The 21,707-nt window shown below is 33.1% G+C and overlaps 4 protein-coding genes and 2 non-coding genes across 6 annotated transcripts; 4 read left to right on the forward strand and 2 right to left on the reverse strand.

Moving 5' to 3' along the window:
* Positions 1 to 3,142: 3,142 nt before the first annotated feature.
* LOC110725646 (putative RING-H2 finger protein ATL21A) lies at positions 3,143 to 4,711 on the forward strand. Its single transcript, XM_021905124.1, has 2 exons — positions 3,143 to 3,882; positions 4,301 to 4,711. Exons 1-2 carry the CDS (start codon positions 3,159 to 3,161, stop codon positions 4,462 to 4,464), a joined length of 888 nt encoding a protein of 295 aa, XP_021760816.1. The 5' UTR covers positions 3,143 to 3,158; the 3' UTR covers positions 4,465 to 4,711.
* Positions 4,712 to 7,601: 2,890 nt separating this feature from the next.
* LOC110725657 (trans-resveratrol di-O-methyltransferase-like) lies at positions 7,602 to 9,325 on the forward strand. The gene is made up of 2 exons (XM_021905134.1): positions 7,602 to 8,377; positions 8,929 to 9,325. The coding sequence occupies exons 1-2, from the start codon at positions 7,691 to 7,693 to the stop codon at positions 9,244 to 9,246; spliced, it is 1,005 nt and encodes a 334-aa protein (XP_021760826.1). The 5' UTR covers positions 7,602 to 7,690; the 3' UTR covers positions 9,247 to 9,325.
* A 908-nt stretch (positions 9,326 to 10,233) lies between these two features.
* On the reverse strand, positions 10,234 to 10,307 carry TRNAV-AAC. Its single transcript has one exon. It is a non-coding gene; the product is annotated as a tRNA-Val (tRNA).
* Positions 10,308 to 10,400: 93 nt separating this feature from the next.
* TRNAV-AAC lies at positions 10,401 to 10,474 on the reverse strand. Its single transcript has one exon. It is a non-coding gene; the product is annotated as a tRNA-Val (tRNA).
* A 4,495-nt stretch (positions 10,475 to 14,969) lies between these two features.
* LOC110728941 (putative RING-H2 finger protein ATL21A) lies at positions 14,970 to 16,970 on the forward strand. Its single transcript, XM_021908614.1, has 2 exons — positions 14,970 to 16,071; positions 16,264 to 16,970. The coding sequence occupies exons 1-2, from the start codon at positions 15,321 to 15,323 to the stop codon at positions 16,695 to 16,697; spliced, it is 1,185 nt and encodes a 394-aa protein (XP_021764306.1). The 5' UTR covers positions 14,970 to 15,320; the 3' UTR covers positions 16,698 to 16,970.
* Positions 16,971 to 17,549: 579 nt separating this feature from the next.
* On the forward strand, positions 17,550 to 20,906 carry LOC110728953 (putative RING-H2 finger protein ATL21A). The gene is made up of 2 exons (XM_021908626.1): positions 17,550 to 18,338; positions 20,351 to 20,906. Exons 1-2 carry the CDS (start codon positions 17,555 to 17,557, stop codon positions 20,773 to 20,775), a joined length of 1,209 nt encoding a protein of 402 aa, XP_021764318.1. The 5' UTR covers positions 17,550 to 17,554; the 3' UTR covers positions 20,776 to 20,906.
* The last annotated feature ends 801 nt before the right edge of the window (positions 20,907 to 21,707 follow it).

The raw sequence follows: 21,707 nt of genomic DNA on the forward strand, positions 1-21,707 counted from the left end.
TGGACCCCACTTTTTTTTATTTTTTTCCTTTTTTTTCTTCTATTTTACGGATTTCTCACTCTCTCTCCCCGATTTCACTCTACTTCTTCCTTTCTTCTTCCCAACCATCACCATCACCATCACCACCACCATTTCTTCTTCCCCAATTCTTTCTTCTTATATTTGGATTCTACACCAGAAAAAGGAAAACAAAAAAAGGAAAAAATTAACACAACCACAGAACACGGCCCATGAATCAGCAATCCGAGAGAAAGCAGAGCCACATAGTTATCAAGATCAGTTGCCCAGACGAACTATATATTTGAATCATGGGATAAGAAAAAGGATACCAAGATTCTCAAGATCAAGTGGAAGCTACTCACCGCAACATTCAGCAACCACACCAGCCTCATCCATTGGCGGAGCCACATTAGAACAAGGGGGGACAGTTGTCCCCCCATTTTCGAAAAAAAAGTTTTTTTTTTTAAAAAAAAAAAATCAAGAAAATACAGTAAAAGGCTATAAATATCATATACTTACAGTAAATATCACAATATTGAATATGGTTTGGTGGTTGAGTCCTTAGTAAGGCTGTGCCTTGGTCTTAGGTTCGATTCCCCACTCTACTATTTTTCAGCTTTTTTGTTTTTTTTTCCCCTACTTGTTTTTTGATTACTCTAATTTTCAATAGTCTTTTTAATTTTATTTTTCATTTCCTATTTCTTGTTTTAGGATTTTTAATTTTATTATGTGCTTAAACTCTATTTTTTTACATTTCTAATAAATAGATTACTATTAATTAATTGTTTGTAACTGTGTTTTAACTTTTATTAATACATACGAAATACATATGTAATAATATGATTGATTTGAGAAAGTTGAGTTTATTTTTTCGAATGTAACTCAAACCCAGACCCTTCATATCTACCATCAATTTGTTCTAACGATAATTATTTGACTTTATGATAAGGTAATTAATTCGTATATATCAATTATGTGATTACATAACGGGATTTACAAACATAAATTTATTCATTTTTGTTGGATAATTTTCTTAATATACAATAAAACTTTTTTATTCCTCTTTTGCCATATAGAAATAATTGGCATATGTGATTTCAAATAAATATTAAACAATTTAGGTGATCAATTTTTTTCTTGAGATTTTTGCCGAAACTTTAACCTCCAAAATTTGTCCCCCCGAATTATAAATCCTGGCTCCGCCACTGGCCTCATCAGAGCAGCCACGGTACCCCACAACACCAACAGCACCCTATGCACCTCCAACCTTCTGCAATTTCGCACACACCTGACCACCTTCGCCACCTCACCTGCTCCACTCCACTTCTCCAGCCACCCACAACCGCTATCACCACGACCAGCACTAGCACCTTGCGGTTTGTGGATTTTCTTCAATTGAATTGGGGGTTTTCTTCAATTGAATTGGGGGTTTTCTTAAAATAGGAACCCTAATTTAAGAAAACCCCCAATTCAATTGAAGCATGAACCCTAAATCGAATTGAAGATGTTCTTTGCCAAATTGCTGCAATTAAATCCTGGAATTGGAGTAATTGGCTGCCGAATTGCTCTTTACAGTAGGGCCAATTGGTGATTGCGGGCTGCAGAGGTTGTCGTATTGGTGTTTGCGGTAGGCGAACTGGTGGTAATTATGGTGGCTGAACTGGTGGTTGTTTGTTGATGTTGTTGTTGCGGGTTGTTGGCAGGCGCGACGGGGGAAGAGGAGGGGAAAGGTGGAGCAATGGTGGTGGTGGTGGTTGGGAAAAGAAAGAAAGAAGGTAGGAAGAAGAAGAGTGAAAAATCGGGGAGAGAGAGTGAGAAAGCCAGAAAATAGAAGAAAAAAAAAAGGAAAAAAATAAAAAAAGTGGGGTCCATTGACGGAAATTCCACCGGAAAAACAAAATGGGTGGTAATTTGAGCGTTTTTTTAATTTAATGGGTGGTAATTTAAAATAAAATTTTAATTGGGTGGTTATTTAGAAATTGATACTATTTTTAGGTGGTAATTTACAAATTATCCTAATAATAATACTTGTCCAATATGCTTGTCGGAATATAAGATGAACGAAGTCTTGAAAATTTTACCTCACTGTCTACATCGCTTCCATGATGCTTGCATAGATCAATGGCTTGTCCTAGACGGTACATGTCCAATTTGTCGAGTTGTTCCAAGTCAATCCAGCACATAGACATGCTCCCAAGATCAAGAATGAATTGCTACTGATAGTGTGTTAGTGTGTAATGCATTGATAAATACGCTTTCATCATGCGTTTATTGTGCTATAATTATCTTTATGTACAAATATGTAAGTAAGTGAATTATTGAACTATATATGTCTCTTTAAACTTCAAAACCAGGCCATGTAAAAATCAGTATGACAAAAAATGGTTGTTACCCTTTTTCTCAAGCAGAGGATTGGAACTGCATAAAGTGAACCTTTTCTTATATATTCATATATACATCAAAATAAGTTAATTCGCGATCTAGATCAGACTAAACTTTTTTATTAAAGTGGTAGTTTGCAAAACCAAATCATATCTTACTGCATTGATCCTATGAACTGTGATAAGTCTTATAATTTCTTCCAATCCCTAAATAGACTACAACACTTACTAAATTAGTACTCTAAATTTTGAAGTATCATATACTTTGGAGATAGACAAATTTAGAATACTATAGAACTATAGATGTAAAAGTTTTGAACATTGACAAAAAAATTATTATTATGGTATTATTTATCGGTTTAGTAACAAGAGACACAAGGCCACATTCATATGTGGTCTATCCGTCTATTGCTTAAGAACGGAGTAAATATCAACAATATACTTTACATGATGCATTGTAGGAATTAAAAACTTCATAATCCGATTATTTCAAATTTGACTCAAAATAAACAATACATGTATATGCTAAGCTACTTGCTATATTAAAATACTTCTGTAAACTCTTTTTTAAACATGAAAGAACCAAAATCATTAGTTAATTACCATTTGCTCGAGCTCACGCGTTGAGATATAAGACTAAGTACATCAAGGTATCATTTGCTGATGAATTCAATTCAATTATTCCTTTGAATAATTATTAAAGTCTGTTTGATTACTTCTGTAAATTTATATTACAATAATTGCACTACATTAATCTTTAGTCATCAGAACAAACTAATGACAACTATCAAACTTATGATCTCTTTTCTTCTACCATATTTCCATATGGTTGCATCTATTACAGCAGACACCCAACAATCGTGCTTAGAGTCCATTTGTGGGCGACACAATGGACATCTTACCATCCGATTCCCCTTTCGCCTTATAAACATCCAGCCCGAATCCTGTGGCTACCCCGGCTTCAACTTATTCTGTGATGCCTCTAACAAGACCATTCTCCACCTCCCAAATTCCGGTAACTTTTCAGTTCAAGCTATTGATTATCAGAGACAACAAATCGTACTTAGTGATCCCGACGATTGCCTACCTAGAAGACTTCTTTCCGGCCTTGATTTTTCCCATTCTCCATTCCTTTTCAAACAAGAAGATTACCTTTTTAATAATTTTTCCTTCTATAACTGCTCAGAGAAAAATGAAAACTATACCAGTTTTGAACGTAGGGATAAACTCGGTTGTCTAAGTACAGTCCCTAATTTTGCTATTATTGGAAAAGATCCTGATTACTTTGCTTCTTTGTTTGAGTCATGGTGTGAAGTAATTAACAACATAAGAATTCCAAGTGATACTGTCGACGAGTTGTCTCGTCTAAGACCACAATTGTTGCTTGGTTGGGATAAACCGAGCTGTGGACTTTGCGAAGGGAATGTTACACGATGTGCTTTCAAACGTGACACTACTAGTACTCTTGAAACTACGTGCATTGCTTTTGATCCTCCAATTGGTAAGCTGTTTAGCTTTAAAACTTGCAACCAATTTTCTCGATCTTTTGTGTTGGACTAAGTTCTCAAAGATTTTGATGATGTATGTGATTATTGCGTTACTAATACAGAATGTTATTCGAATAATAACATTTTACAATTAATAATAACATTTTAGTCAATTAGGATTTAGGACCGTCTGTACGTAATCTGTATTTTTCAATTATGTACTTTATACTTATGACCATTTATATATATATATATATATATATATATATATATATATATATATATATATATATATATATATATATATATATATATATATATATATATATATATATATATATATATATATATATATATATATATATATATATATATATATATCTGATCTGTGAATTTGCTAGTAGCTTATATTTCTTCCAATCTATTATGCAGTAAGAGAGCTTTCAAAGAATGCACGCTATGCAATTGGATTTTCGGTAGGCCTTGGTGTACCAGCAGTTCTAGTCATTGCTATGATGCTCTATAAAAAGGCGACCCGATCTCGTCGTAGAGCAGCAGATCACAATAATGGGAGAACATCTGTTGACACGAATTAGCAAGGATAGTTGTACTCCATAATAATGTACTATACCGTCGTTAAGAGTTGATGCTGTCTCTATATAGCAAACCTTTGATGAAGTATAGATGTTTGTAAGTTAGTTCTTATGTTTGTTCATAGGCTGTAAAAATTGTAATGGTCTAAAGTGTTGTCCTCTTGTCATATGCAAGTTTTAAGTAATTTGCTTTGCACGCACAATTGTAAATTAAGTGAGCTAATCGAATTTGATACTCAATTGTAATTGACTTTTTGTTTTCACTATTCATTGACTAGCTAATACTTTGTTTGGTACAAATTCTTTTATCATTGGTTAAATAACCTTAAATTCCATTCCATGTACTTGTATTAAATCCACTTTTTGATAAATTATTTGTCATACGAATAAGTTAACAAAGCAGACAAAGAAATCAAAAGAAAAGTAAATTTCCTAACATAATCTTGGAAGTTACCGTACCCGTTACCCCATCTTCAAAGAAGCAATGAAACACGTTATTTCCTGACGTTTCAAAGCAATTTCCTAAGCTAATAGTTGACTCAATATATAAAACAAAAGTTGACCTTTATACATCTTGTAATTTTATACTAAACAATTAAATCTCATATTATATATTAAGGCAAGATATAGGATCAATAAGACAAGATATCATTAGCTAAACACTAACTAAAAATTAAGTATGTTTGATAAACCTGCTGTTCCCTTTGCAGTGTTTTTCAGTATCATCCTCGTTTTTCTTCTCTTTAGGTCGTTTTGCTGGAAGAGAAGAATTGCAAGAATCCAAGCCGAATTACCAGTATCCATGGATCAAACCCAAGCCCAAGAACAAGCCCAGTCGACCCACGAACAGCAGCCCAATAAGGGGCTGAATCAGGAAACAATCGATTCCTATCCAACGATCGTGGTTGGAGATATGTTGCATTTAGATGATAACACGTGTCCCATATGTTTATGTGAATATGATCCAAGTGATGTATTGAAGGTTTTGCCAGAATGTGTGCACCGGTTTCATTGTGATTGCTTGGTCGAATGGCTTAAATTAAATGACACGTGTCCTGTTTGTAGGACTCATCCACCTCGCCTTAGTTCATCAGCGATTGATACTTGATTATTTTTTGTAATCGATAGAATATGAAGTTTTTTCTGTTGAAGATAAAGATCTTCTATAACTGACTATGCCAAGATTAACTTAGCTTAGTTGCAATCTCTTGTGTATATCTTATTGTTAATAGTCTTAGTCTATCATAAGCTTAGTGTATATCTTCTCTAGATACTGATCTCAATGGAAATTATCAAACTTCCACTACTCATTCTTAATATCTTATACTTTCTATTAGAACCAAGATATTGGATGGATGTTGTTAGAAAATACGAGTACGTAATTGATTTATTCATTGATCGAGCTCTCTTCGCAACAAGAAAGAAAGTGTGCTAAGTCTTGCTATGGACTGCAATGTGTAATTTGTTGACTATGTACAATGAAGGAATTGCTTTGGTCTTCTACGCTTCTTTTTTGAGCTAAAAGTCTTTATTTAGTCTATTAAACTATACTTCTCTATATGTTATCTCATTATGAAGGGAATAAGTTGGATTTTTAGCTTCAAATTTGTTAGCTTACTACCAAGTATTTATTTATCAGGTAACGTAAGATGCATTATTCTATTTAGCCTGCTTTTGGTGATCCGTTAGCTTAGTCCACCAAGGCTAGGCACCAAGTATATATAAGTGTAACCTTTTCTATATACTCATACCGCTTAACACTTTAGATGGATGGCCTAATCCAAAGTTGATGCATAATAATCTAAAATTGAACTAATTGTCCTAAAAGTATTTCGACATTTCATATAAATTTTTAAAAATTTCGTATAAATTATTAAACATATCAATTTTTAAAAATTGTATGTATTGAGGGGGTGGACACGCAGTGAAACATACTCAAGCACAATAGTTATGCTTGAAGAGAGTGAAATACGTAGTAATCAAATTAAACTAAAAGTCTAAAAAATGTGTGTTGGTAAAATAAAATTTTGAAGTATAGCAAATAGAAAATTAATCTTGATCTTAAAATGGCAAATACCAACCCACATGCAATTGTGAATTGTCTACTATATTATATACATACAAGTACAAAATTATCAGCACCAAAAAAGTTGACACTAGCTAATTTTTTGTTATTAACTCTTGTTTATAACCCTTGGTTTGATAAATGAAACATTATCTTCAAATTGGTTTTTTTTTTTTTTTTTTTTTTTTTTTTTTTTTTTTTTTTTGTGGTGGAAATCTTCAAATTGATATGATATCTCAAAACAAGACTCGATCACTTATTATATGACAAAGCCAAATGTAACAAAGTTTCATTCTTTCATGATAAATCAATAGTGGTTTTCTATTTTTTTTTTTTTTTACCCCGAACGATTGGACGCATGAGTAGTTTGTCAATTGTATGAAAGGGCCAACATACATGCAATTGCTCTAGACTATTTACACCAAAAATGTTCAAATTATGAATTGGACATTTCTTAAAAACTTTTCCCTATTAGGCCCTTAGTATATATGATGAAAAAATAGCTTTGTTTTAGATTGGTCGTTCCTTGGGAATTTTATGATCAGATGTACTAATTAGGTACTCGTACCTAACATTTATGTAGCATGGATATACTTATGAAACACATAATTTCCAGTCTGGTAAATTATCTTCCTTATGGCCTGCATAGTCTTTGCGTTCCTATGTTTTCTAATTATGTGATATTTACGATTAATTTCCATATTTCACCGTTTCTATGTATCCATTTCCTGTTTTCCCTTATTCATGCAACTTATCGCTTAATAGTCACATATATAAAAATTAGGTATGACACATCCAAATGAAGTTTTACTCAATTATGATTTTAAAAAAGTTGATTATATCCGTTTTTTCTCAAATAATTAGGTAAGGTACCTGTTCGTTGTCAATCCTTAATCACCATTAGGGCATTTCGCCAGGGAGTTGCACTTTTAGAGATGGACAAGAAACAAATAATGAACTTTCCAAATAAAACTTAAAGAAAGATCGATCTAATTAATTACAATATGATCAATTATAATCATATATATCAGAATTTAATAAATACACAACCAATGAATGAAATTAAATTAGATGAAACCAAGCACAATAGCCAAGATGCAAGCCAAATAACTACTAGATGCACAAGCTCACATATGGAATCATATTTACTCTTTCCTAAATTCCATGGCCTTAAAATGTGCAATTCAACTAGGCATCTCAGATGCCATCCACAAAAATGGCAACCCCATGACTCTTAGTGAACTAGCCAATTCACTTTGTATCCACCCTAACAAGGCTCCTTCCCTATACCGCGTAATGCGTCTTCTTGTTCACTCCAACTTCTTCATCATGAAGAAACTACTCAATGGAGAAGAAGTGTTTGGTCTTTCTATAAACTCGCAACTTCTATTGAAGGATCACCCGCTCACTCAAGCTCCTCTTGTAGTGAACGCGCTTCATTCTATCAATACCGAACCATCACACTACATGAGTAGTTGGCTTCGCGATGAGGTTGAGTCTCCTTTCCATGCTTCTCATGGGAGGGGATTTTGGGAACATTGTGTTCGTGTACCGGAACTTAACCAAAATTTTAACCAAGCTATGACATGTGACTCTCAATTTGTTACTAGCTTGTTGGTTAAGAATGATGAGTTTAAGGGCTTAATTGAAGGGATTACAACTTTAGTAGATGTTGGTGGTGGCCATGGTGCTATTGGTAAGGCTATTGCTGAGGTCTTCCCTAGGGTGCAATGTATCGTGCTCGATCAACCACATGTAGTTGAAGGATTCACCGGTAATGGCACGAACTTGATTTATGTTGGCGGCGACATGTTTAAGGCCATTCCTCCTGCTCAAGCAGTTTTGCTCAAGGTAACTCTTTCATTCATACCATTCTAAAGAAATTTCATTATCTTGCATTATTGCATCCCTTTCATGGGGGTATCGTGCATTACTTTTTGTAGAACTGTGTCAACCAAACAACTTATATATAACTGAATATGTAATTATGAGTCAACCAAACTACTAGGGATGGATCATGATTCGGATTGGCAGAGCCCAACTCCACCGTAATTATTTTTTGAGTATTAGATTTAAGAAATATGTTGCCTTTTTATATAAAACTATATGACACAATGTGATATATATATATAGGGTTACATAAGTTATAGCATAAGTGTATAACTTGTCTTTGTTTACATTTTACTATATTCAAATATGTCAATCCTAGTTGATTTGAACTCGAAATACATTGCATATGAAGAACATAGTATAGAGTACAATAATAATAATAATAATAATAGTAATAATAATAATAATAATAGTAATAATAATAATAATAATAATAATAATTTTGTTCACTTTTTATATTTTCAAGTATAATATAATAATAGTGTAACTCTTAACCAAAATTATTATTGCAGTGGATATTACACGATTGGAGTGATGATTATTGCATAAAGATACTCGAAAGGTGCAATGAGGCAATTCCTAGCAAAAACAAAGGAGGGAAGGTGATTATCATTGATATAGTGGTAGAGGACAAAAGTGAAAATTACAATATAGCCCATTACTCAAAGACCCAATTTTTATTTGACGTAAAGATGATGACTTTTGACATTGGATCAAAGGAAAGAACTGAAGAAGAATGGAGAAAGCTCTTCATCAAAGCTGGTTTTAGTGACTATAAAATATATCCTATTTTAGGGGCAAGATCTGTCATTGAGGTTTATCTTAATTAATACGTAACTTTCTAATAAGGTTGTACTATACGCGCACGGTGCACAAGTGTTCTGTGTTTTTTATATGTACTACTAACGAGCTACCTCTTATATGTAATAAGTGCAATGCTTTGCACATAGCTAGGCATGATCTTTGTGGATTATTTATGTTAATCTTATTATCTATACTTAGTATTTAAAAATTTAAATAAGGAATGACGCATGTTTTCATCTTATTACACTTTTCCATCTTCTCGATCTCTTTTCCTAACCAATGTATCACGTGTCTTCTTACAATTTATTTTTTGGAAAACCGACAATAATAATCCAAATTAAATCGATCAACTATACTCCATCTCCCATACACACTTCATCTTCATCTCCCCTCTTCAATTCAATCTTTTCTTCTCTCTCTTTAATTTTACTCCCTCCAACTTCTTTTTTTTAAGCCTCATTTTGAATTAAATTCTCAAAAATTTCTCAAGAGTCAAAGACCATGCCATGAGAGATGATGGAGTCATGACGTGAAGATGTGGATTCTATAATATTATCTAATCTATCTTTTTAATTATCGATTGGTGTTCGATCCCATGAGTATCAACATCAAAATGTTATTACTTTGCACAAGAAAAAATAGAAACAGAAACAAATTATTGTTAAAGAGTCATAATCGTCTAATGAGCACATTAATTGTATGAGTTGCAAAATTAAGATCAATAATTACTCATGTTTTTCTTATTATTTTATAATTAATACACTACTTTTAACAAAGTGTCTTTTCCTATTTATCTTTTCCAAATACACATAACGGTCAATTAAAAAAAAAAAAAAAAAAAAAAAAAAAAAAAAAAAAGGCACCGTATGGCGTATGTTATATGGGCCAAAAGGCTAGTTAAGTATAATAATTTGTTCAATAAGGTCTTGATGGGGATTTTCTATTATACCGTGCATAAGTCTATTTTCTTATTTTGAGAAAATGATTTCGAAAATTTTTTAAAAAAAATGCAATGGCTTCGCCCAGGCTCGAACTGGGGACCTTCAGTGTGTTAGACTGACGTGATAACCAACTACACCACGAAACCATCTGTGTACAATACTTGTATGAAATAAAAATAAACGTAATTTATTATTGGACAAATGCTAATTTGGAATTTTCTTGGAACAAAAATAAAATATGGCTTCGCCCAGGTTCGAACTGGGGACCTTCAGTGTGTTAGACTGACGTGATAACCAACTACACCACGAAACCTCTTTTGTTATATTTAGATGTGATAATTTATCTACCATATTAAAATTAACGAAGCCTTTTTTACTTTCATTGTGCCTGTATCATACATTCATACATAAGATATAAGATATGCGGAGTACTTAATCTGTTCATTAATCGTAATTTAGTTTGTTCGCTTATCAATTATATAACACGTGTGGTATATTATCTCTATTGATATTACAACTGATACGTTTGATACTTCCTTTCTCCTATACAGGGGCGGCGCTGGGGCGGTGCGACCAGTGCGGCCGTACAGGGCCCTAAAGGGTCGAGGCCCAAAATTACATATATATTGTTATTAATTATTATATAAGGTAAATATGTAGAACTGAGTTGGTAGATCAGTAGTAACGGCACAATAATATGTAGCGGAATTTCCAAGTTCAATTCCTGCTTTTATAAGTTAAAATACTAATAATAACCATAAGTTTTTTTTTATTTTTTTTTTATTTTTTTATGTGTAAATTATTAATATTGATCAAAATTAGTCAGGTGGTAAATAGTGCAAAAAATCTCTATGCAGCATTTAAAAAAAGGAGGGATTATTGTTGTAAAAAACGAACTACGGTAAAAGTATATACAGTACTAGATTAGTAATATTATTAGGAAAAGTTTGTACGAACTATAGTAATTATCATTTCCGTGGAGTTTTAAGGCATATGCAATACATCATTTCTGTACAATAAACAAAATACATGTTTATGAATGGATGATTTATGTGTTAAATTAAAAAAATGGAAACTCTCGCCTCTCCTCTCCTTTTCTCTCCTCCTCTCTTCCAAGGTTTCTCCAAATTCTTGACCGTTTAGGACGGAAATAAGAAATTAGACTATTTTCGACCCTTTTTCCTTAATTTTCTTTAGTTTAGCAATTTAGTTTTCAATAAATCTACACGAGTAGTATAGATATTCGTCCGTCTCCCTATGGTGGAGTGTCTCCCTATGGTAGAGTCATTAGTTTTTGTTAGTTTTGTTGTTTATTTTTGTTTAGTTTTTTTTTTTTTTTTGTGTTTTAGGGTTTATTAAAAAGGTCATCATCTTTTGCCTATTAGCAGTTCGTTGGTAGAGAGTTGTCCGGGATCGCAACGGTTGTCAAATCTTCAAAGGCATTCAAGTGAATCAGATGAAAATCATCCTTACTGCTACAACAAATCGTTAGACCGTCTCTCCGAAAAGGCTGTATATTCCAACGATGTGTGCGAGAGATTTACCATAGTGCAAGATCTATTCAACGATCGTAGCTTTGATGAAGGAAACCCTTATTTGATTCAATTTTGTGTATTTGTTGATTTAGATTTCATTTGTAAATGTCGTATGATTTTTGATTAATAGATTGATTTGTTTTATAAAAAAAAAAAAGGCATATTCTAACACTTTCAATGTTGATACTTTCAAAAATTATAATTTATATGATTTTGGTCGTAATATTATTAGGAATATGATGCAGATAAATTCCGAACCAGTATAGATTGAACCTTTATACAAGTGTGTGCAATTTGGCAAGAGTTGACCCTATGAACTGATCTAATCAAATTGACTTCTTCATTAAAACTAGTACTATTCTAATAGGTACTTGCTAATTTTAGAAATAAATATTACCATAGGCCAAACAAGTCATAATAATTAATGAGTGTTCAAAGCTCTTCTGTAAATAAATTCAAAGGCAGGACAAACATTTCCTTTGTAATCCCATTGAAGAAAAACGATTACTAATCATATTTCTACAAAATTAATTATGATCGATGTTTTTACCATACTTTTTACAATTCTTGGTGTCATACTTCTTTCAAGTCTATGTTGGACTTGCCGGAACAGAAGAATCCAAGTTCAAATATCGTTTGCCATGCCCGAAGCCCAAGCCCATGTCCAGGCCCATAACGAAAGCCAGCAGATTGAAGACAAGGGACTTGACCAAGAGACAATTGATTCGTATCCAACGGTGGTGGTTGGAGAGGGTGGATTGTCGATGAACCATCATGATGATAACACGTGTTCCATTTGCTTATCCGAGTATGTTCCCAACGATGTATTGAAGATTCTACCGGAGTGTGTACATCGATTTCATCGTGATTGTTTGGTTGAATGGCTTAAATTGAATGCTACGTGTCCTGTTTGTAGAACGCATCCACCTCACCATAGTCATCCATATACTACTTAAGTTTTGAATTGTGTTACACTATTTACTACGCAATGTAACCTATTTTGGTGTAAAGTGTAATGATACAACTATAATGTACAAGCTAATTAACATTGAATTATGGAGTGTAATTGAAATTGTATATGAATTGGATGGTTTTCTTTAGTTTGTGCATTTTATCATTTGGCTTAATTGGTGAAAACGTAGGCCTAACTTTGAATGAATAAGGTCTAGGGCTAGGCCAAATGTTGCCGAGAGCCTTACTGCCAACCCAAGCCCCTGCCTTGCTTGACAAATTTGGTCCGACCCTCTTAATTTCCAAGCACATATCCGAATCAGATGATAAAAAGTTGACATAAGCCAAAATTGACCCTACTTAAAAAATGAATATGATTGAATTTGATATAGAATTCACATTAGTCTTTGATTTACAATAAACATGAAAGTAACCCGAATAGCTCCTCATCCGAATACGAACCCAACATAAATTGACCTAACTACAAATAAATGACTTATACCTACCTTTATATAAGTCATATATTCAGACTAATAATGTCTAAATTTGACCAAATCATGTCGTTGTTTATTTTTTTCGAATACTCACTATCAATGATGTCTTTTGAACTCTAAAATCAGTTTAAGTAGTGGTTACACAGACATAGGCATCATTTTTTTATTTTTCTATTACATGGGGTAAAAGGTAAAATTACATGTTAATTGAAAAGGAAATTGATCTAATTCTTCAAAATATATAAATTAAAGTATTGCATTTTCCTAAAAATCTAATAAAATGATCATGGTCCAGGTGCTCAGTATTTCTTCATTAATTCCCATCCAATCAAAAAAAAAAAATTTATCAGGTTGGTTGATTTCTTGATAAATTGTGCGATAAAAAATACTTTTCTTATCAATTTTATCAACAATTTGATAGTTGTAGATTCAGTATTCGTTTTTTCATTCATGCTAGTACTGATATTGATCCAGGTCTCAACGTCGACCTTTGTTCTAAGACAAAAATGGAGAATTTTCAAATCCAAATATTTTCTATCTATAGTTTTTCTCTATCCAAAATATTTTTTCTTCCTAATGAAAAATAATTAGTGATCGGGATATTCCACGCCACGTCAATAAATTTGTCTTTAGTTTTGTTGTAATTAGAAGTATAAGAAAATTCTTGGTTTATTTCCTTGGAATGGTATTCGATAACTATACCTATATGAATCATTCTTATCTTCATTAAAAAAAAAATTATATGATAAAATATCATATCTATACTTCTTTTTAAAATTAGATATTTGATCTGGCAATAACAATAAATGGATTTCAGAATTATTTGTGTAATTAATTAATTGTTCTTTTTTATATGAATTCATTTTGCTTTTTTCGAAATTTTTATTTTCAACCTCACAGTGTTACTCTGTTTCGCCATTGGAAATATTTTTAAAACCTAAATTGAATACTAAGTCTTGAGGAGATTACTAAAATAAGACCAATATATATATATACTCCAAGTTGATCAACTTTAATCCAACTTTTAGTAATTAAATTACTTCCACCGAGGAATTAGGATCTCATGCACTACAATACCTTACTCCCAATTTCTCATTTTTCTAGCCAAAACATTAATTAAACCCATGGTTAATCTTGCAATTATTCCAGCAATTGCTATATTTGCTGTCTTTCTATGTTATGCTTGTTGTTGTTGCTGCCTAAGAAGAAATAACAACAATAGCCAAAGTCGTCGAACCATGTATGTGTTTGATATAGCCCCAAGATCGAGAGCAAGCAGTCCAACAACGTTACAGCCTCATCCACCACCACCACCACCACCAATCGAAGTAATTGGCCTCGACGAGGAAACAATCGATTCATTCCCGAGTATAGTGATAGGAGCGAGTGGAAGGATGATTAAGCAACATGATAATACATGCACCATTTGTTTGTCCGAGTATACTCCCAAGGAGACATTGAGGATCTTACCTATATGTTTGCATAAATTTCATGCTGATTGTATTGATCAATGGCTTCGATGTAACAGAACTTGCCCTATTTGCAGAATTCTTCCTCCAAATTCATAGTAGAGTATGTATATATCTTCTTTTTGATGACTAATTGTGTTGGTTTAACTTGATTGTTACGAGTTTTTGTTCAATTTTGAGCTGATTTTGTTGATATAATCTAGGATAGCATTGGTAATTAATTAATTAGTACTAGTTGTATCTTGTATGATTGATATTTTTTTTATGATCTTTGATTGTTGACTAGTCATGCAAGTTGATCGTACAATTATAAAACATACTTCATATATAGAATCTACAAGTTTTCAAACTTGTTTTCAGTCTGGATATGATAGAAGGAAAAAAAAAAACTTCAAAATCTGACTATTAATACAAGTTTGAATTAGAAAACACAAAATTAAACTAATTGAACAATTGCAAGTTGCAACAATAATACAATTATTCCATGCAAGTGAGAATCATGATGACACAAACATTTGTTGCATGAATCTTCAACTATACAATCCATTGACTTCATTAATAAAAACAAAATAGATTAGATCATGTTTACATAATAACAAGAACCTACAACTAATCACAAAGTCAATGGTGTTTAAACACCAAATGATCATAAAAACCAAAATATATTCCAAAATTAGAAGCTAAATTGTATCATTCAACTTTACAAAAATATGCAAATCCTCAAAAAACCAATCTTTTTCCTCCTGTCTTTTTTGTTCTTAATCTCAACCAAATCCATGGAAAATAACACAAATCTTTCTGATCTTTGCTTAATACAAGTATGCAGCTACCGCAAACCGGTCAATCGATACGTTCAATTTCCATTTCTTCTTAGCAATGAGTCCCTTCCAACGTCTTGTGGGTATCCAGGGTTTGATTTGTCATGTAATAAAGATTATGAGCTACAAATTAACCTGCCTAATTCAGGGGTGTTCTCTGTTCAAGAAATAGATTATGTCCATCAAGAATTATGGCTTAATGATCCTGATAATTGTCTCCCAAAAAGGCTTCTTTCACTAAATAATGCCTCAAATTTCGTTGGTAATAATTCTCCTTTTAGTCCTGTTTTAGAACAGGATTACTGGTTTTTTAATTGCTCTAATGATTTTTTCAACTCTTCGGATGATCATCAATCGAAGCCAATCGAGTGCCTAAGTGGGCAAAGTTATGGGGTTTTTGCTACTCCCTTAGAAAATATTGTAAAGGGTAATTCTTCTTTATGTGTTAAAATAGGTCCTATAAGAGTTCCTGTAAGAAAAAGGTCTAATAAAAGTATGTACTCTTCTTCGGAACTTAAGGATGATATTATGCTCACTTGGGCTCAACCTCATGAGTGTAGGGAGTGCTACAAAAGAGACGGGAATTGTAGGTTCAAGAGCAATTCTAGCTTGGAAGTGGGATGCTTCAATCTTCCTCGTCGTGGTTAGTCTCTTTAACTATCAGTATTAAGCTATCTCACTCGAGTTTTACCATATGTTCTAAAGGGTGAAAATGATCTACGGTTCTCAAAAAAACGGTCAGATGTGCATGATAGGGGGTTTCGACCTTTTATTTGTTGTCATTTTCTATGTTCTAATTATTTCTTCTTATATTTGATTGGTTAATTCATCTTAGGTTTTTCAAGAGGAGCAATGATTGTTATTGCCTTAGCATTTGCAACACCATTAGTATTGGTTACTATATGCATTACATACTACTATATCAAGGCGGTTTGCTTAAGAAGGAGAGCAACAAATGCAAGACTTACAAGTCTTATACTCACCTCAACAGTCACTCCGCAACCTCAACATGTCATCCATGGTCTCGACCAATCAATAATCGAGTCCTACCCGAAAGTAGTCCTAGGTGAAAGTCGGAGACTGCCAAAGCCGGATGAAAAATGTTGTCCTATATGTTTGGGTGAATATTTAGCCAAGGATATTTTAAGGACGATACCGGATTGTCGCCATTGTTTCCATGCTGATTGCATTGATGAATGGCTTTTATTGAATGCTTCTTGTCCTGTTTGCCGATATTCTCCTTCCCAAATTCCCGAAAATAATGCTTAATCAGCTTACTTGTTCATAATTATGAATTGTCCTTAATTCTTTTAAGTCCAAATTGTAGATAGTTGATTAGCAAAAATGCAAGACTATGTAGCAGACAATTTTTGTAATGTAGAATAATGAAACTATGGATCAATGCTGCTTCAATCCGTTTTTGTAGATCAAGCAATATTTGTTTACGTTGTTAGAAAATTATTGAACAATATTCAACCTAACTCTTATAAACTTGGTAAGATTAATGTGAAAGATTGATTTTGATATAAAATATAAAATAATATCGTGTGTGTTATGTTTGATTTCAATATATATGTGATTGTGTCACCTTCTTTTATGTTCTTTTTGTTATATTTTAGTTACCTACTATACAGTTAAAAAATTAAAAAAAGAACTGAAGAAGTATATATATATGTATGTGCTCCAATGATCACTTTTTTATATATCTTTTGCATTCTGCAAAAGACATCGGGGGAATTTGGGATGACAATCAAGTTTGGTTTTAAAACCTTAAATTAAATTGATTAGTGCAAGAGGTAGCTTTGAACATTTGTTTTCAAATCAAAATTACTTAAAAAATACAAACATTATTTATCAACTTGTAATTGATTAAGACTTTAACATTTGTTACATCATTATCTTAATTTTCCACTTCAATTTCATTGACATAATCAATAAAAAAACCTTGTTAATGTTAATGTTCATCGCACGTCAGCCAACATGTCTAGCTAGATTTAATTGTACCTCTACGTACCCTAAACAAAATTTTTGATTTAATTTCTAGTTTTCTACCAACCATTATATTACTAAAGTCAATGATAATTAGCAAAATATGAGGACTAATTGATAAGTATCAAAATATTGTAATGTTCTGGAATAAGAACAAGTCTTCAAAGTTGATACAAATGCAAATCCTCAAAATTTCAATCTTCTTCGTCCTAATTATAATTTTTTCGTTCTTAGGCACGACGAATTCCGATCATGAAAGCTCAGAGGTGGTTGATCATTGCCAAATACAAGTATGTAGCTACAAAGAACCGGTCTCTCGGTACGTTCAATTTCCATTCGTGATCAAAAATGATTCCATGCCTTGGTTTTGTGGGTATCCAGGGTTTGATTTGATATGCAATGAAAATGATAAGCTACTAATCAACCTACCAAATTTAGGATCTTTTTCTATTGAAGAAATAGACTATATTAATCAAGTGTTATGGCTTAATGATCTTGATAATTGTCTTCCAAGAAAGCTTCTTTCTATTAATGGTTCGAGTTTTATGGGTAATAATTCTCCTTTTAATCCTTACTTAGAGCAAGATTATTGGTTTTATAATTGCTCTAATGATTTCTTGAATTCTTCGGATAATCTAAACATTACACTAATTGGGTGTCTAAGTAGTACAAATTATGGGGTTTTTGCTAGTCCTTTGGACAAAATTGTTAAGGGTAATTCCTCTTTGTGTGCTAAAATTGGACCAATTAAAGTTCCTATTGGACCCAATAAAGAGGACTATTCTTTAAATTTAAGGAGTGATATAAGGCTCACTTGGTCTCAACCTAATGAATGTGCGAAGTGTTATGAAAGAAATGGTCGATGTAAGTTCAAGAGAAATTCTAACTCCGAAGTGGAATGTTTCAATCTTCCTAACCATGGTAAGTTACTGAGTTCCCCTTTTTTATTCAATTAATTACAATTTTCCATCTATGTACAAGTTAACGTTGTGAGGTAGATTGTTTTGAAAAACTTTCTTTCACTAACTTATCATGATCAATTAGTCATTCTGTTTGCTTTTGGTTTGGTTCAGCTCAACTCAATTTTAGTTATATTCAAGTGATAACAACTAGTGATCTAGCTAGTTTGGCTCCAAGTGATTTTAACTTTATTATCTAAGTCTACTAGCTTGGCTATTAGATAATTATTTTATTTTTTTAAAGGAGATATTATTATTCGACTATATCATTTTTCAGGTAGTTTTTGAGAAATTAAAACAAATTTTTAGTTTACTTTGGGTGTGGCATGGGTGATTAAGTTAATTATGTATTAGTTGTACAAGTCGGTTTTGTCAATCTACCTTTACTTCATGGATGACTAAAGGTTTTCAACCGTGTAGCATATGCAATATAGCTAGCCCTTATATAAGACAAGGGAATCCTTCAATGGGGAGGTCAAGTATACAAAAAGTCGCTCAATCTTTTAAGGAGGGTTTTGCTTGGAAGGTGGGGGAATGGCAATAATATCAAGGCCATCAGCATGCCTTGGGTGAAAGGGGATATCCCTCTAGTTAACTCAGGCCAAACTCTGAGAGCCGCTTTGGATTGGAAAGTGAGCGATTTTATTGACAGAGAAACTAGAACTTGGAACGCAGGGAAGATACGGGAATGCTTTGACTGGGATAGTGCAAAATCGATTCTGTCAATGGAGCTTCCGCATTCAATTGAGGATGATTTTCTCTACTGGAAATATCACCCCTCGGGTAGGTACACAGTTAAAACTGGGTACTACTACCTCTCAAAGGAAGCGGGGGTAGAACGATCTACCTTCTTGGCAAGGGATCAGGAGTTTGTTAAGTTGGTTTGGAGATTGGACATTCAGCCGAAGTGGAAGGTTTTTCTGTGGAAGCTTTTTCATGATGGCATTGCAGTCAAAGTTAATTTGGCTAGACGGGGGATACGAGTTGATACAGCTTGTGATCACTGTGGGGTGGACTTGAAAGATAGCCAACACCTGTTTAGGTTCTGTAATCTGGCAAAGGAAGTTTGGGAGAATGGCTCCCTAACTATTTACACTGACTCTCCTGGGTCCATTTCTTTGAAAAGATGGATTCAGCACTATATCTTGCTTTTTAATAGCGAGGATGGTAGGCATAGTAACCGCTGTGCTTTTTGCAACGTTATGGGGATTATGGAAAACTAGGAATGCAAGATGCTTTAAAGGAACTATGGGGACAACAAGTTTAGTGATGGAATTCACAAATCTTGCAATGCAAGATCACGAGACGTTCAATCTACAAGTAAGCTCAACAAATGAGTTGGAGGCTGCAAGTAGGGATAATCAGATCCCCCGGGTTTCAATCATGTTCATCTAGGACAGGAAAAGTTTGGTTTTGATGATTTCATGGTGGAAGCTGATGGCTCCTGGGATAAGAAGGCGATGAGAGCAGGGATAGGCTGGGCAGTTAAGTCTAATCTCCAAGGCTATGCCCTCGATGAGGGTGGAAAACACGGGGCAGCTGCATCAGTCATCTAATGTGAGGCTTGGGCTTGCCTTGAAGCAATGAGATGGGCTCGAGCTAAAGGCAGGCAGGGAATCCTTCTCTTGACCGACTTTACTTCCCTTCTGAACAACTTACAGGATAACCAGGGAAGGGAGATCTCAATAACTTGGTTGCTAAAGGAGTTAAGGGAAGTAGGACCATCGTTTCACAGATGCACGATTTTAAAAGTTCAGAGAGATCAGGTTCAAAGGGCAAATGACATTGCTAGAAAATGTCGAATATTGTCAAAAAAAAAAAAAAAAAAAAAAAAAAAGATGATGATAGCTATGGTTATACTTTATTTTTTATACTTAATGAATGTTTAAAATTGAGATATTATGATTTCATGATTGAGTACATTTTTAATAAATTCACAAAAGGCTAGCTCATACCCCTTTTACTTGTTTCCAGGACTAACAAGACAAGCAATAATTGCCATTGCCTTGGCATTTGCTACACCATTGGTGTTGGTTACATTATGTATGCTATACTTCATATTCAAGGCGGTTAATCAGAGACGAGGAATTGTAGGTGCTACACTCGCCCTAGCAGAATCAGATGGTCCGCAACCTCAAACTGTTGTCCAGGGGCTCAATCGAGACATAATCGAGTCATACCCGAAAGTAGTCCTAGGTGAAAGTCGAAGACTACCGAAGGCAGATGACATGTACTGTCCAATATGTTTGGGTGAATATATGCCAAAGGAAAGCTTAAGGACGATACCAGATTGTGGCCATTGTTTTCATGTTGATTGCATTGATGAATGGCTTCAATTGAATGCCTCTTGTCCTGTTTGTCGAAATTCTCCTTCTAAAACTACACAAAATAATGATTGATAGGTTCATGTTGTACATAGTCTTTAAAAGTGCATATGGTACATATATAGTGTATGGGAAAAATGGTTGTACTTTGTACAAAATTTTGTTAGCCTATGAATTGAAATAATACTCATGTATGTTTTTGTTTTCTCGATGCCGAACAAATTAAACTCATAATTATTGACTAATTAATCTAAAAATCAGGCTCATGCTCAATATTTAAGTTAAAGGGTTGATTCTCTTTGTTGGTAAGGCAATTTTTTCTACTTAAAGCATATACAGTATTATTTTAGGCTTTTAGCATTGAATCATTCAAATGCCAAATATTTAACCTTCCACTCTTATATAAATTCCCACATAGTTGGAGTCAAGATTTTTAGGATCATATGTAGGGAAAGCTAATTACAATATGAAGTAATGGGTTTAACAAAACTCGTTCAATTGTTCTGTATAGACTACGATGTCCTCGTATCATTTTTTATTTTTTACCTGATCTTCATTACTCATATTTAAACATCAAAGCCTAATTTTCTTAAGTAGTTTGAATGAGTTCTAAATTGTATTTGTGTTGTTAGCTATGTATGGTAATTGCAAAATATGCCTAAGTAGATTGAGTATAAATATAAAGATTAATAAAGAATACCTACATAATATTCTCATCCTAGGTTTAGAATATTTATTTTACCTTTTTAAAAAAAAAATCTCATACGAATCCCTAATTTCTCAATAATACCCTATTTGTTTTTGTTTTTTTTTTAATTCATTTAATTTGAATTTTCAGTGGTCAGAAATCTCAGGATAGTGGTTTGGTTTATGACTTTATGGAGTAGCCACTTCTTCTGTTTTCAAATCTTTAAACTGATACATCGTATTTAATAACTTTTTTTTAACAAGTTTACAAAGGTTATTTAAAAAAATAATTTCTATGTTATTTGGTTTTTTCAAAGAAT

This window comes from Chenopodium quinoa, unplaced genomic scaffold (assembly GCF_001683475.1).
Source record: "Chenopodium quinoa cultivar QQ74 unplaced genomic scaffold, ASM168347v1, whole genome shotgun sequence".
In the NCBI taxonomy this organism is placed as follows: domain Eukaryota; kingdom Viridiplantae; phylum Streptophyta; class Magnoliopsida; order Caryophyllales; family Amaranthaceae; genus Chenopodium; species Chenopodium quinoa.

Bases quoted from the DNA above. Each gene is read 5' to 3' on its own strand.
- LOC110728941 (XM_021908614.1), top strand. From the start codon at position 15,321: ATGCAAATCCTCAAAAAACCAATCTTTTTCCTCCTGTCTTTTTTGTTC. The intron at 16,072-16,263 runs GTTAGTCTCTTT...AATTCATCTTAG, and splicing joins CTTCAATCTTCCTCGTCGTG to GTTTTTCAAGAGGAGCAATG.
- LOC110725646 (XM_021905124.1), top strand. From the start codon at position 3,159: ATGACAACTATCAAACTTATGATCTCTTTTCTTCTACCATATTTCCAT. The intron at 3,883-4,300 runs GTAAGCTGTTTA...TCTATTATGCAG, and splicing joins TGCTTTTGATCCTCCAATTG to TAAGAGAGCTTTCAAAGAAT.
- LOC110725657 (XM_021905134.1), top strand. From the start codon at position 7,691: ATGGCCTTAAAATGTGCAATTCAACTAGGCATCTCAGATGCCATCCAC. The intron at 8,378-8,928 runs GTAACTCTTTCA...TTATTATTGCAG, and splicing joins CTCAAGCAGTTTTGCTCAAG to TGGATATTACACGATTGGAG.
- LOC110728953 (XM_021908626.1), top strand. From the start codon at position 17,555: ATGTTCTGGAATAAGAACAAGTCTTCAAAGTTGATACAAATGCAAATC. The intron at 18,339-20,350 runs GTAAGTTACTGA...ACTTGTTTCCAG, and splicing joins TTTCAATCTTCCTAACCATG to GACTAACAAGACAAGCAATA.